The following is a 15,159-nucleotide window of genomic DNA, read 5'->3' as shown; positions in this document are numbered from 1 at the left end:
ATTGTTTATTTCAGGGATCTCTCATTGAAACCCGCCAGACAAGAACACAAAGTATGGACCTACTACCATGAATATAATAAATGTCGGATATTTTAAATAAGACTTGCAAAGCTATATGATAACATTAAGGGAGCACACACTAAACTCCGAACTGTAGCAAACCAAGAACTAAATAATAAAAAATTCATGCAAAATTAGCTGATCTGGAAAAACAATTCTGAAATTCAGAAATAGTCTCACCTTGGACAGTTTCGATATCTCAGTGTTTAGTTTACGCCAATTTAGGTTTAGTTGATAAATTACTTTAGATTTTATTTGCTAAACTGAGACTCATGGGGAGATCTCATATTTATACCTAAGCTATCTGTAAAGAAAAATGTTTCCAAAAAGCTTTTTTCCCAGCTAATTTATTGTTGTTCTACATGAAAACATGAAAAGTGTTTTGTTTTTGTTTTTGTTTGTGTGTGTGTGTGTTGATGTTTTGTTTTATTTTGTTTTTTGAGGGTGAGAGGTGTTGGAAGGAAAGGAGGTGCAAACCATAGCATAAACTGGGGAAAATATAAAAGTAAATATGCAAACATAATGACATGTAAAAGAATTATATAGCTGTAAGGTGTGCTGCAACAGCCTTCTTTGTTCCCACATCCTTGGTTCTTTTCATAAGGAGACATTTATAGCTGCAGAACTAAATAGCATGTTACTGTGGTTAGTTATAATGAACAGAAAATGCAAAGGACAAATGGTTCACTCACAAATCCTGAAACAGAAATTCATATCAACTGTATCATTGATCAGTACAAAAAACAATCTTTGTTAATATAAGAGAATTTCTGTAGTCTTTCATATGAATAGGCTGTAGAGATTCAATAGATTTGTTACTGAATGTATTATTTCAGTTTCATAATTAGATTGTTTTTAAATATTGTATATTACCAATTAAAGGTTTCCCTACATTTGCAATTTTGAAGACTTTTTAAAGTATGCATGACTTGAACTATCAGATACATAAAGATTTATACTGGCTTGGCAAACTAAGCAGCCGCCAAGGGTGCACCAGCGGGGCATGCAGTCCCTGAGTGACCGGCAGGAGGGGATGAATTGAGAATAAGACACACAGAAGGCTTGGGGGGACAAAGAGGCACACAGAGGGGCTGGGTACGATGACAAAGAGACACACAGTGAGGGACTGGGTTGAAAATTAGACACACTGAGGGGCTGGGGGCAAGACAAAGACACATAGATGGGCTAGGGGGACAAAGAGAAACACAGATCAGTTGGGGAAGACAAAGAAACACACTGAGAGGCTGGGGAGTACAAAAAGACACACAGAGGGGCTGGGTTGAGAATAAGGCACACATAGGGGCTGAGGGAGGGACAAAGAGACACACAGAGGGGCTGGGGAACAAAGAGACACACTGGGCATGGGAAAAAGGAGACACACAGAGGGGCTGGGATGACAAAGAGACACAAAGAAGGTGTGGGGGTGACAAAGACATGTATCTTTAGAATGTATGCTGCTCTTCACCACCATTATGGGCTCCAGGACATAATCAACATAGCAGTTCCATGCTCTGCAACCAATCTCATGGCAGTAATAGAAATGAAGGGGCTGTGGAGAACCTAGTGACACTGAGCTGTTTCCCTTGCCTGTTTCAGAGGAGACTGAATTGGATTTTGATAGAAAACCTCTCCTTAAACTTACATATTTAAAAAGAACATTTGTAAAAAGAAAAGTAAACCAAATAGCATCTGCAACCACCTTCATCATGTCACACTAGGCCAGGGGTGGGCAACCTTCGGTACTCCAGATGTCGTGGACTACATCTCCCATAATGCTCTTAGAGCCAACACGCTGGCAATGCATCATGAGAGATTTAGTCCACAATATCTGGAGTGCTGAAGGTTGCCTACCCCTGCTGCCCAGGCTTGAGGATCTCATTAGGAAATTGGCTCCTGAATACATGTTCAAATGGGAATTAGATCAAAAGAAAGAAACACAAAATAGAAGAAGCAAGATACATAGTAATCAAGTCACTTTATTTCAGTTTGTTCCATTGCTGCAGCCACTGATATGAACATCTGGCTATGAGAATATCATATGAGTTATACTGCAAGTATGACTCCAGTAATACACGCATATATTAAATTTAACAATTCTGCTGGTTGCCAAAAAATAGAAAGACCGCAGAAGCAAATAAACACTTTTTTTTAATACCGTGGTCAAACACTGTACAACATATCAACTAAACTACACAGAGAAATCAAATCAGTTGTTTATAATGATGCAATGCCAAGAGTTAAATTGAGGGCAAATGCTTCTGTATACAAGTTTATTTGCATGTAGACATGGGCATACCAACGTATATTCTTCTTGTCTTTTACATCTGTTAATGTATGTTACAAACACAATATGTTATATTCCAAAGCCACAACCAATTCTAAAAAATCCAAACTGCAAAATCGCCAGATACAAAGCTAATATTCCTGTGGTTTTTTTTTTCAGTAAGTTTAATTTTTTTGTGTTTTTTTTTTTTTTTTTACTAAAACATAAATATTTTTTTTTACCATATATTTTCTTTTGACATTCAAAACTGTAAAGTCAATATGGCTGAATTATTGTTTAAAAAGCACATATGTACAAATCCTTTTTCAATGCATAAAGTATTTGGCATAATTATCACAATCATAATGCATATGCATGTTTGAGCTTTTTAATTTAAGATAATGGAATATCTTATTAAAGTTAACCAGTTATGTACAAAAATACTTGAACATTTACTATAGAAAACGTCAATAACCACTCAGCAGCATATACACCTGCTAATGTTTTATCGGGAAAAATATAAAAAGTGGTCATTCTTTTTCAATCAAATGGTCTGTAAAAGCAAAATACAGGTTTTACTAAAATTAACTTCCCAGCAAAAAAGGGAAATATGTCTTCATTTGAACTGGAGGGTTTAAATGCATAACTATTCTGTAAATTGTCATAAATTGCAAGCAAAGATACATCAAAAGTAGCAGTACAAGTGCGTTAGATCTAGAACAGGTGGCATAATAATTGGTCTAAGCATATAACAAATCAACTTAATAAAAATAATCAAGAAAAAAAGTGATCCCCATGTTTTTAGGAAAGATGATGAGTGAATGGAGCTTAAATAGTGAAGGCACAACATAATGTCTGCACTAAAGTATGTGATAATAAAATGTAAACACACAAACATCGTCAATATACCTTAGTCCAACAACTTTTGTAATAAGGTGGATGTTTTTCTTATTACGGTGCAAATCAAAAAGGATTTATGAGAAATATGCTAAATAAATAGATTTTTAATGATACAAATGTAGGGTATAAATGTTTGAAAGTCAGATGGAAAACAGATTAAAGAGTTGAGTAGGTGACGTGCCTCTTTGGCCCTTTATGTGGATTCATGGGAACTTAGACCTTTGGGAGTTACAGAACTGTGAAGTGTCTCAAACTCTCAAAAAGATAACGTGAACACAGTTATTGCTCACTGCAAAATATAAATCTTCAAATATATCTATATAAACTCAGTGTTTGAAAAATAATAAAAACATTGAGAGTGCAGCAGTAACAACAAAGACACTTCTTTTGCTTTTTCTAAGACTTGTCAGAATTGCAGTGGTAAAGCAGAATTTTGCTAAATACCTAATTTATTGTATCACAAAGTAGGGGGTATTTAATAGGAAGAAACCCAAACCTTTAAAAACAATGAATCACTTATTTAACAATTGATATTACCAATGCAAAAAAATGTGTGCTTTGTTAGTTAAGATCATAAGAACTATCGTAGTCCTCATTTTCTTTTCCAAGGGAATATCATGATCATTTGACATTCCATAGCTTATTTTTTGCTAGATTTAAGTGCAATAATTACCATGCAATTCTAATAATAGATTATTCACTGTTATTATAGTGGCCTTGCAGTAAATAAAAATTCACTTTATATTTCATCGAATTACTCACCGTCGCCTCCTCTCTCACCCCCTATGTTTTCTGATACATGTTTTTGTGGCATACTTGAAATAAGGGCTTTTGGAGTATCTGGACTAACAAAACGGTATTTAATTACTAGTTATCATTTAGCATATTTCCTCAGTTTCCACTTTTTAAAATTCAATATACTGCATTATTCTCTATTGATATGCACATACATTTCTGGGTAACGTAATAATATATAGGCACACACAAATTTTGGTGTGGTAATTGTGGTTGATATAAAGAAATATGGTAATTGTGGTTGATTAAATTATCTAGAGCATTTTGTGCTGTAGTGGAGGGTGCAAATAATATTTTGGATAGAAGCAATTTTTATTGTTATATTGTTTTCTTATTATATAAGTTATTTATTATCACAATGTTATAATAAGTGAATAGCTGCCATTTCGTTACAAAATGTGTTGTAATTTTCTCTCATTAGTATATATCAGCACTCGAAAGATCTGTGATGTACTTAAATGCTTTTGTGCACAAATATAAGCTAAAACGTATCCAGTGTTCAGTCTATTTCGTTCTGTTGTGCCAAATACTGCCTTTTATTTAACTCGGTTAAATAATATGTATTAAATTATATTCTAGCGTCTAAAGACCCAGAGCCATTGTGGAATTTTAGTTTAGCACCATAGACTATAATAATAGTGAAAGAATTTTTTGAACATTAGATTTTTATGATGACATCCTTCCACGTGCCATCATTGGTCATTTAGTAGTTACTAATGATGATGATGGTGTGAAAGTGCCTTTACTGCGGACATGAAATGAACACCAACAAGACAGAATGGTTATTTGGTGAATTTGGAGAGAGTGGCAAATTTTCCACGACAACATCAACAAAACCAAAAACAGAAACCAAAAAAAAAAAAAAAACTAAATAAAACAGAAAACAAATTGAAGTCTGTTTAAAATTTAATTTACAAAGATCCTATACATCATATATTTATATAAATATATACAAACAGTAAACAATATAGGGCTTTCATCTATTTGCAAAGACCACTGAGTTACTTTTTCCTTAGCCAAATTAGCGATCATATAAGAATATATATACAATCAGTTATCAAAATGTAATTAGGGAGGGCACAGAAGACAGCTTTTTTAAAAAAAAAAATATTTTAAGTGTTTTTAACAAATCCATGCATCGCGCCCAACATGCACGATACTGAACTACTGGACAGGAGCGTATTTTGTTTAATATCATTCAAAAGAGTAATGTCTTGTATAGGCAGTCCACCCAAAACTACATGAAATACTGCAGTTGAATACTTCTATTGCTTGACGTAGTGCAGGACACATTTTTATGTTTCTGTTAGCTCAACAATCCTTTCCGTATCATAAGAGTTTTATAGAAAAATGCAAGTACGCTTTAATTTAGACTGAGGGGGCTGCAACCAGTGAGCAAATGCAAGGCACTTTGAACAGTGGGCTGAGTTAATTATATAATGTGATATTAGAGGTGGCGTTTCATTTCATGACCGTATCAGTATAGTCTCTGAACGCAGAACAAATGTTATCTGTTGGCATTCTGACCAATTTTTATTTTTTTTCTGAGAAATTGTTTATTTAGGTGATGTTGATACACATTGGCACACAATAATCATTCTTAAATATAGGCTTGCTGGTAACTTGTATTTGGAAGGGCTCATACAAGTTAAAAGCCTCACACACTGATGAAATTGTAAATCGATAAGGAAATCTGGATAAAAACACATGTGGGTTATATGTTACCTAGTCCTGAAAAAAAAATCAGAAGAAAAAAAAAAACATGTTTTAATGTTCAGGGCTAACTAGACATCACTCTAGAAATTAGAGCAAATTTAAACATGTAATATGGAAATATCTTTTTTCGGAGGTACTCAGATAGAAGATAAAGTACTTTAAAGCGAAGGAGAAAAGTTAAACAATTAAAAAAAATATTTGCAGCACCAAAGCAACTCAAACACTTTATATCACTAAATTACATCAAAGGCAGGATCTAAAATGGCTGGCAGCCATGTAATTAGAATCTCGAGAAAATATATGTTTGTTCTTTAATGGTTTCCTTATTTGATTTTGTTTATGTATGTATTCTTAAAACACAAATCCTCAAAGCAACACAAATCGCCCCTGACAATACAAAATGCACAAACTGCAGCACACAAATTATCATAGCCTAAAGAGAACTATGCACATTATGCATGCATCTTCAAAATGTAAAAATGCCCCACCTCATTTTATAAACAATAGATAAAGTCAAATGGTATTCTAAATATGGGGTTAGCATGCATGACAAATTTGGAATTGTTGGATGGTTTGTTAAAGTGCCTGACATTTATACTTAAAAATTATGTATATCAAGTATTAAAAAAGAAGGCATATTCTGCCATTGTTTTGGAATGAAACAATTTATGAATATACCTACATAAAAGGTGGGGAAAAAAAAGAAAAAAAAAACGTTGAAAAAAATCCTATGGAATATTAAACCGATAGTCCAAAAATAGCACGTTAGGAAATGTTATGTGCTTCTTTTCTTTTTCCATTATGTGATCAAAAAAGTGCCTCATGTCAAGTTAATCCTGAATTAATTTTCCTAAAATAATGTGCAAAACAATAATAAAAAATAAAACACTTCACTTCCTTAATTAGGGAATCAAATAGTAAACAATTAAAGTGCCCACACTTTCATTAAGTGTATGTAACCCTTCTGCAGTTCTTAATCATATGACCCCTAAGGGTTATTTGTTAATTGTTATAAAATTAATGAGAAAGTCTGTTCATGGCATTAAAATGAAAATGCAAAATGTATTACAACTGAGAAACTTTCCGTGGGAAAGGTCTAGGTCGTTGGAGAGGGTCGGTCCTTTTGCCATTCTCCAGATTGGTAGGACGAACTGGACCCGGTTTGGGTGGTAAAGCTGGTGGATCAATAGGGGCAGGAATAGAAAGGCATTGAGGTACGGGAACAGGGCGTCTTAAAGTCCTTTCATACACACTGTAGGGTGGTGGGGTCTTGCTTTCTTTCTTCACTGTCTCTTCGGGTATGCCATAACCAGGAAGAGATTGGTCGTAGAACTGAGTTTCGAAACCCGAGATTTCTGAAATGCTGCAGCGACTGAGCGATGAAATGCCACTACTACAGCTTCCTGACAAGACTGGAGAATTAGACATGAGGCTGGATGGATGGCAGTCTACGGGAGATGGGGTAAACGACTGCATTGAACCCTGGGGGGGGGGGGAAACGAGAGAGGTTAGTTATAAAAAGCTACCTTTGACATTTAATCTCAGGCAAAGTATATCCCTTTATATTGAGAAATGCCTGGCATAACATTGGTTCTTAAGGGTTGACAAAACACATATAAACACAACCATCAACAAGTAAAAAAGGATGAGAAGGTGAAAAACATTAGACATATATTATGGAATTTTTTAAACCCTTAATGAACTGGGGTTGGGCAACCACCTTAAGGGGGATACACTAACTTTATACACATACATTTCTCGATCTATATTTGATTCCGCCATAATATGCTCAGGAAAAAAAATGAAAATAACAATGAAGGTATGGTGACTCTATAATGCATTCATACAGCATTTCAACAAGGACCAAAACTCCCACTACTTGATATGTTTAATAACCTAAAGGCCAGGTTGTTACATCATTAAATCATTATTGGCATGTATAGTATGTCTCGTTTGAGAAAGTCCCAAGAGGCGGGACGAAACGCGTCACGTGACCTGGTGATCGGGATACAAGGAAGTGAACTGAATACACACACCAGCCAGCAGGACCGGCCCCAGAAGGAGAGAGATTACACTTAAACTGTTATCAAACTCCCCATGGTGTGGTGAGCTGCAGCTGGACTGTGCTTTTTACTATTTGACTATCAGTTGTTTTTATTTTTAATAAATGTTTTTTGCCTGACACTGGAGTCGCAGGAGCATTTATCAGATCCCACGTCCCCCAGGGGCTGATCCTCCCTGGGCGAGATAGCTTAGAGTGGGGCTCATACCACTCTACATTTGTGAGTTGCATTCTTAAAGAGACAGTTTATCTTAGTTTAAATTGTATTTCACTAGGAGTGCCTTCTCTGTTCCCTCCCCCTTCTTTTGTCTCCTTAATAACAGATATCAATTGTACAGTGTAACAGGCTATAAGTATACACACATATACACCTGGGCTTGTAGACACCCTATAAGGGATCACACTTGCTTGCACTGTATTATCTGTTTGTAAATACTTCTCAACACTTGAGGGGTTCTATACATATGTATGCGCACCAGCACTTTTCTGTTTTGTGATATATAGTATGTCATTGACCATTAAGACATTTCAGCCAGTCCTTAACACTTCAACTTATACCAAACTAAAAAAAGAGGTTTGAATAAAATGCTTTTGTACACCTCTTGGTGATATTTTAGTATATTTTAGTTTATTCCCCATTCTCGGGTCCTCTAGCAGAGGCCTGGGAGTCTGAGGGTTCCGTGCAGTATTTTAGATGTTCCTATCGCTGCCCTCTTCTGGACAGCGATGTCCAAAGTCTCACCTGGAAGCAGATCTAGCTTCTCTTTCGTTCTCTCTCTCCCCGCGTGTGTGTTTATGCCGATGCAATTTGTAATACTAGGTGATTCTATTAAAGTAAATCCTGTCCTTATACACCCAGATTTCCAATCTCAAACTGCCAGTTTTATTTCCATTAAAGCATGTCTTCCAGCTGTTACAAAGGATTTCAATCTGCAGCAGCAGAGGAAATAATTATTTGTTGGTATGTCTGCTTACACCCTGCCAGCTTCTACATTCCAGTTTTATATCACACAGTAATCAGTGACCAGCCTTATTAATTTCTCTCTCACAATAAATGCAGAGAACGCTTTGCCATCTCAATTATCTTTCAGGAAAATATGAAACTGTTTCGAATTTTAAAGCCAGTGGATGAAAATGATCAACTGGTTACATTTGTTGTGTAAGATCGCCCTCTACTGGCTATATAGATAATGTTTTAGTCTAGAAAGGCTATTTAATGTTTATAACCAGACATATTATGAAACCTTAAAATTAAGGAACTGGCGCAAACCTTAAGAAATATATTGCTGTAAATCTTGAGTCATATTATTAAAACGTAATAAGTAATTTAGCGTAAAACATGGTTATTGTGAAGATTGAGAATTGACAAATGTGCTAATTTTACACCAAACTAGCTAAAATTGAAGTATTTGCAATATTTGTCTAAAAAATTAGCAATTTCTTAGAAATTTTCAACATTCCCGTTTTTTAGTAATGTACTCTGTAATGTGCATAAATCTGTTGGTTATCATTTTATGTATATGGGAAAAACACAGAAAACTTTTAATAGTGATAAGAAACTATTAATGTAGGATTTATTATTTTTACTTTTTGAAAATCAGTAAGTTTTACAAAGCATTAGCAGAGCAGGCAGTTTTACCTTCATCGGCGATCGTCCCATCATAGACGGGGATACAGCTGCTATATTCCTGGCTGGAGAAGCTGTAATAACACAATATACTATTTAAAGGGTTACAGGGTAACTTCCCACCTCATTGATACAGGCTAATAAATAATGAGGTACCAAACCCTTAATGCAGATGGTAGAAGTAATTCATTTTACACACATATTGCTGCTACTTGGCAATCAGATGTCATTAACTGATCAATACAGGGTTGTTAAACTGGATCATTTAAACAGGTTCTCACATCTTAATTTAAATAAAAGGGAGAGTAATACGTAATGTGTAAAGGCTGTTTATGGATTGATGAGGGTATTACATTAATGTTTTAATTGTTCCCGATACAGACTTCAGTGGCAGTCACAGATTGAGTCAAGGATTCTATTCTGCATCTGTCCAACTCATTTCGTGATTGATCATTACAGGAAAAGCAATTGCTTACTGTAAACGAGATATGTTTATTGCCTTACTTACAGTGAAGTACTATATAGCCTACTGAGATCATCACTTGTCTTTTTTACCTGTTAACCTCTTCCCTATTATTCATTTACACACAGGTTAAAATATACCTGTAATGGTACACACAACTTGTATTTAAATGATACAAGAAAAAAAATGTATCATTCCTCCCCTCATTTGTTTGTATAAAGGACTAAGTCATCAGCCAAAACTGAATGACATGGGAAGGACAATAGACCTCTCTCCTACAGCTACTTCTCCTGCTCTGCATACTTATTCATAGTGAATGCGTATAGAGGAGTATAGGAATAGGGCAGGAATAATAATGGTATGGGCGTGAATAGTAATCTCCACAAGGAGGTGTGGGCGGGAATGATAACAGGCAAGTGGAGGTGTTGGTGGGAATAATAACAGGCATGTGAAGGTATGAGCGGGAATGGTAATGGCCACAGGAAGGTATGGGTGGGAATGGTAATGGCCACAGGGAGGTATGGGTGGCAATGGTAATGGCCACAAGGAGGTGTGGGCAGGAATGATAACAGGCATATGGAGGTGTGGGCGGGAATGGTAATAGTCACAGGAAAGTATGGGCGGGAATGGTAATGGCCACAGGAAGGTATGGGTGGGAATGCTAATGGCCACAGGGAGGTATGGGCAGGAATGGTAATGGCCACAGGAAGGTATGGGCAGGAATGGTAATGGCCACAGGAAGGTATGGGTGGGAATGGTAATGGCCACAGAGAGGTGTGGCCAGGAATGGTAATGGCCACAGGGAGGTGTGAGTGGGAATGGTAAAAGGCATGTGGAGTTATGGAAAAAAACGTATCATTCCTCCCCTCAATTGTTTGTATAACTGACAAAGTCATTAGCCAAAACTGAATGACATGGGAAGGACAATAGACCTCTCCTACAGCTACTTCTCTTGCTCTGCATACTTATTCATAGTGAATGTGTATAGAGGAGTATAGGAATAGGGCAGGAATAATAATGGTATGGGCGTGAATAGTATTCTCCACAAGGAGGTGTGGGCAGGAATGATAACAGGCATGTGGAGGTGTTGTTGGGAATGGTAACAGGCGCGTGGAGGTATGGGCGGGAAAGGTATGGGTCACATGGAGGTATGGGCGGGAATGGTAATGGCCACAGGGAGGTATGGGTGGGAATGGTAATGGCCACAGGGAGGTATGGGCGGGAATGGTAATGGCCACAGGGAGGTATGGGTGGGAATGGTAATGGCCACAGGGAGGTATAGGTAGGAATGGTAATGGCCACAGGGAGGTATGGGTGAGAATGGTAATAGCCACAAGGAGGTGTGGGCAGGAATTATAACAGGCATGTAGAGGTGTGGGCAGGAATGTTAATGGTCACATGGAGGTATGGGCGGGAATGGTAATGGCCACAGGGAGGTATAAGCAGGAATGGTAATGGCCACAGGGAGGTATAAGTGGGTATGGTAAAGGCCACAGGGAGGTATAGATGGGAATGTTAATGGCCACAGGGAGGTACGGATGGGAATGGTAAAGGCCACAGAGAGGTGTGGGTGGGAATGGTAACAGGCATGTGGAGTTGTGGGCAGGAATGGTAAAAGCCACAGGGAGGTGTGGGCATCAATGATAATAGGCACAGGAAGGTATTTGCATCATTAATGGCCACAGGGAGGTGTGGGCGGGAATGGCAACAAGCTCGTAGAGTTTTGTGCGGGAATAGTAATGGCCACAGGAAGGTGTGGGAATCAAAGGTAATGGGCACAAGGAGGTATGGCAACTTCTGCTTTTGTCTTTTTCAGGGGCAGGCTCTGCAACCTGTGTTTAAAACATTTTTTTTTTTTACTTTTAATGACACAAGAACAGACCCAAGTCTCTGCTCATTTTGTCTTATTATAACAAGTGAGCTTGAAACAAAGCAGACATACCCCCCTGCATTGTTCTTGGTGGCACAGGCGGAGTCATGTGTCTTCCACTTTCTGACATGTTTTTGGCCTCTTTACCACTGTCCAAACTCCAACTGCTTGGTGCTGTATTCACTGCTGTAAAACAAACAAAAAATCTTTAAACCTAATACTTTTAATCTTATTGTTGCATAATACACTATTTTAGTTACAGTAAAGCCTAGTAAACATTAACCATCTACTTTAAATAAATATTCAATATGATGTATAATTATACTTACCTACAAATAATTGTGGATTTTATAGTAATTGCGCATGTATGAAATCATACAAGCACATGTTTATTAATTCATATTAATACAAATTAATATGAATTCATGTGATGCCACTCATGCAAGCTTGCATGTTTCGTTTATATTTTCGTTTCATCTGATGAAGATTCTATTCATAATTTAAATGAAAAATGAGTGAGCAGGGGTCACTGAGATAGGGACAAAATGTCCCAAATGTCACAAATAGTTTGCTGGCGAATAGTTCCTGGCGAACATAGCTTGTTCGCGTTCGCCACGGAAGGCGAACGTATGCGATGTTCGGTCCGCCCCTTATTCGTCATCATTGAGTAAACTTTGACCCTGTACCTCACAGTCAGCAGACACATTCCAGCCAATCAGCAGCAGACCCTCCCTCCCAGACCCTCCCACCTCCTGGACAGCATCCATTTTAGATTCATTCGGAAGCTGCATTCTTTTTTTCTTTTTCTTTTTTTTAGACAGAAGTGTGTTATATTTGAGCATGCTAGGCTGAACATGCGTATATCATGGCTAGTTGCACTGAGGGTATGAGTATATAGCAGTACATTGTTGTGAAAGATGGCTGTCATGTTTAGGGTGTAGCTTGCACATTATCAACTGTGTATTTATATCAGCAGCTCCACCACTAGTTATAAATCAAGTGTGAGTTGCCCCATGAGATGAGACTAGTGAATAACATAATACATGAACGGTTAAGGTAAAGGCATGTAAGGAACTACGACAATAAACTCTTTAGGAAGTGAAATAATGACATGTTTAAATGCTTGCTACTTTACGATTAGTTAATGTGCAGAGAGCAGTTCATGTGATCAAAGGCATGGTGTGGAGGATCGGCTATAGTGGGACATGCTTGGCAGGCTGCTGTTTACTGCTTGTGCTCATCCGATCCCTTCTGGGCGCCAGGTGCAGACCCTGGGAGTCCCTGATACCTGGAACAACAAAGGCAAGTCTCTGGCTGAGTGCCGGGTTCGCGGCTTGAGGTGGTGGAAGCTTGTTTTGTGAGGTGGTCGGATCTGTCCCGGTGGTGCTTCACGTCCGGTGCGGGATTGTGGTGGCTTGAGGTGGAGGCGAGTGCTTGACGTGGGGCAGGCTCTGCATTTCTGTTTGTTCCTCCGGACCAAACTTCTGGAATAAAAGGGAATCATGACATGTCACACATGTCATGTGTCCTTAAGGGGTTAATGGGGACTGCTTCGCTTAGCTGTGGTGGAGCTTGTTGGGGCTACCTGCTTGTTATTTGCTTCCAGAATTGATTAAAGAGTCTGTCCATGCAATATCCTGCCATGCTTTGCTGGTACCAGGAGGACACGCGGCTGCCGCCATATTGGGAGAGTCGCAGATGAGTATGTCAGCCTGGGCGGCTGTGCTCTGTGCGTCCATTAGCTCTAGACAGCCTCTCAGGGGTGGACCGGGATAACCCCCACTGGTCCGAGGGGGGGTAACGGAGCTCCTGCCGGGAAGTAGCTGCTCCTGGGCATCCCAGGATCGAGAGATCGGCCGCCTCTCCCACCAGGTGAGCACCAGGCCACACTTGCCACGCGGAGGTAAGCAAGACTCTATCGAGTTGCTGATCGCTATTAAACATGTCGGGTCGGTCAGGTAGGAGCAACATTGCTGGGTCATCCCCTTCTGGGGTGAAATTCGCTTGTTGATAGCTGCTTAAAGTGAGATATTGAAGGAGCTCACACGAAGTGTGTCTTTCCTCCATGACAGCTAGGCCCCGCCACCTGGAAGCTGCATTCTCAGTGAGAGGAGGGACAGTGTAGCTGCTGCTGATTTAATAGGGAAATCGATAGCTAGGCTAGTGTATTCAGTGTCCACTACAGTCCTGAAGGACTCATCTTATCTCTGCTGTAAGGACAGCACCCCAAAAAGCCCTTTTTAGGGCTAGAACATCAGTCTGCTTTTTTTTTCCTGTGTAATCTAATTGCAGTTGCCTGCCTGCCTGCCAGCGTGTGTGTCAGGCTCACAGCGTATATTGTGCCCACTTGCCCAGTGCCACCACTCCTATCTGGTGGCTCATTAGATTACACGTGCAGTCCCCCAAATTTGAAGTTGGAGGAACAACCAAGCATATTTTTCCATCTCCCGGTTCCTAAAATCGATGCCATATACACGTCCCCTGATAGGGGATGTAACAGGGATTAAACTGATAGGAATAGTACTACTTAACACACCTTATAATAACGCAGAGAGAGGCAACACAGAGAGAGGAGTCTGAAGAAGAGGAGTCAGAGGAGGAAGGTGACTTTGAGGAGGTGGAAGACCAAATACAGCAGGCGTCCCAGGGGGCTTGTTGTCACCTTTCGGGGACCCCTGGTGTTGTACGTGGCTGGGTGGAGGAAGAGACCTTCAATGACATCAGCGAGGACAAGGAACGGGACATGGCTAGCTTGGTATCCAACCTTGTGCAAATGGGGAGTTTGCGGTTGCGCAAATGGACTGTTTGCGGTTGTTTGCGGTGCGTTAAACGGGGAGATTGGTCTGTCAATGTGAAGCGGGCGTAACCCTTACACTACCTGATCGATACAACATTATACCTGATGTTTTAAAGCACGTTATTCCAAACAATTTAGGAATGTTAGGTGATTTATGCCCTTTATGGATTAAAACCAGACTCTGCATCAACTATGTAATTTTCCATGGGAGTTTTGCCATGGATCCCCCTCCGGCATGCCACAGTCCAGGTGTTAGTCCCCTTGAAACAACTTTTCCATCACTATTGTGGCCAGAAAGAGTCCCTGTGGGTTTTAAAATTCGCCTGCCTATTGAAGTCTATGGCGGTTCGCCCGGTTTGCCCGTTCGCGAACATTTGCGGAAATTCCCGTTCGCCATTCGCGAACGGAAAATTGTATGTTCGCGACATCTCTACATCCAGACAGTATTTCTCACTTTCAAAGAGAGAGACAGGAGTGAACCCAGTGGTGTTACTATGGTGGTTCCTGTGGGCCCATCACCCTACATAAAGCCTTTCAATTTTGGTTTCCTCATTTGTTGCCCACAGAAGAACTGAACCAGTAAATGGGAAGGTCAGTGAAAATTAA

General features: G+C 39.1%; 1 protein-coding gene across 2 annotated transcripts in view; it reads right to left on the bottom strand.

Moving 5' to 3' along the window:
* Positions 1-5,672: 5,672 nt before the first annotated feature.
* The window catches only part of DOCK4 (dedicator of cytokinesis 4), a 352,968-nt gene continuing 343,481 nt past the window's right edge, over positions 5,673-15,159 (bottom strand). For both annotated transcript variants that reach the window (XM_063446880.1, XM_063446881.1), the window contains 3 exons: positions 11,829-11,942; positions 9,436-9,497; positions 5,673-7,216 (listed from right to left, as the gene is read on the bottom strand). In XM_063446880.1, the coding sequence (XP_063302950.1) occupies positions 6,800-7,216; positions 9,436-9,497; positions 11,829-11,942 (593 nt within the window). In that variant the 3' untranslated portion in view covers positions 5,673-6,799. The remainder of the gene's footprint in view (positions 7,217-9,435; positions 9,498-11,828; positions 11,943-15,159) is intronic.

The sequence above is a fragment of the Pelobates fuscus genome, chromosome 3, assembly GCF_036172605.1.
Source record: "Pelobates fuscus isolate aPelFus1 chromosome 3, aPelFus1.pri, whole genome shotgun sequence".
NCBI lineage: Eukaryota > Metazoa > Chordata > Amphibia > Anura > Pelobatidae > Pelobates > Pelobates fuscus.
The sequence above is the reverse complement of the archived record's forward strand: the minus strand, read 5'-3'. Positions and strand labels throughout refer to the sequence as shown.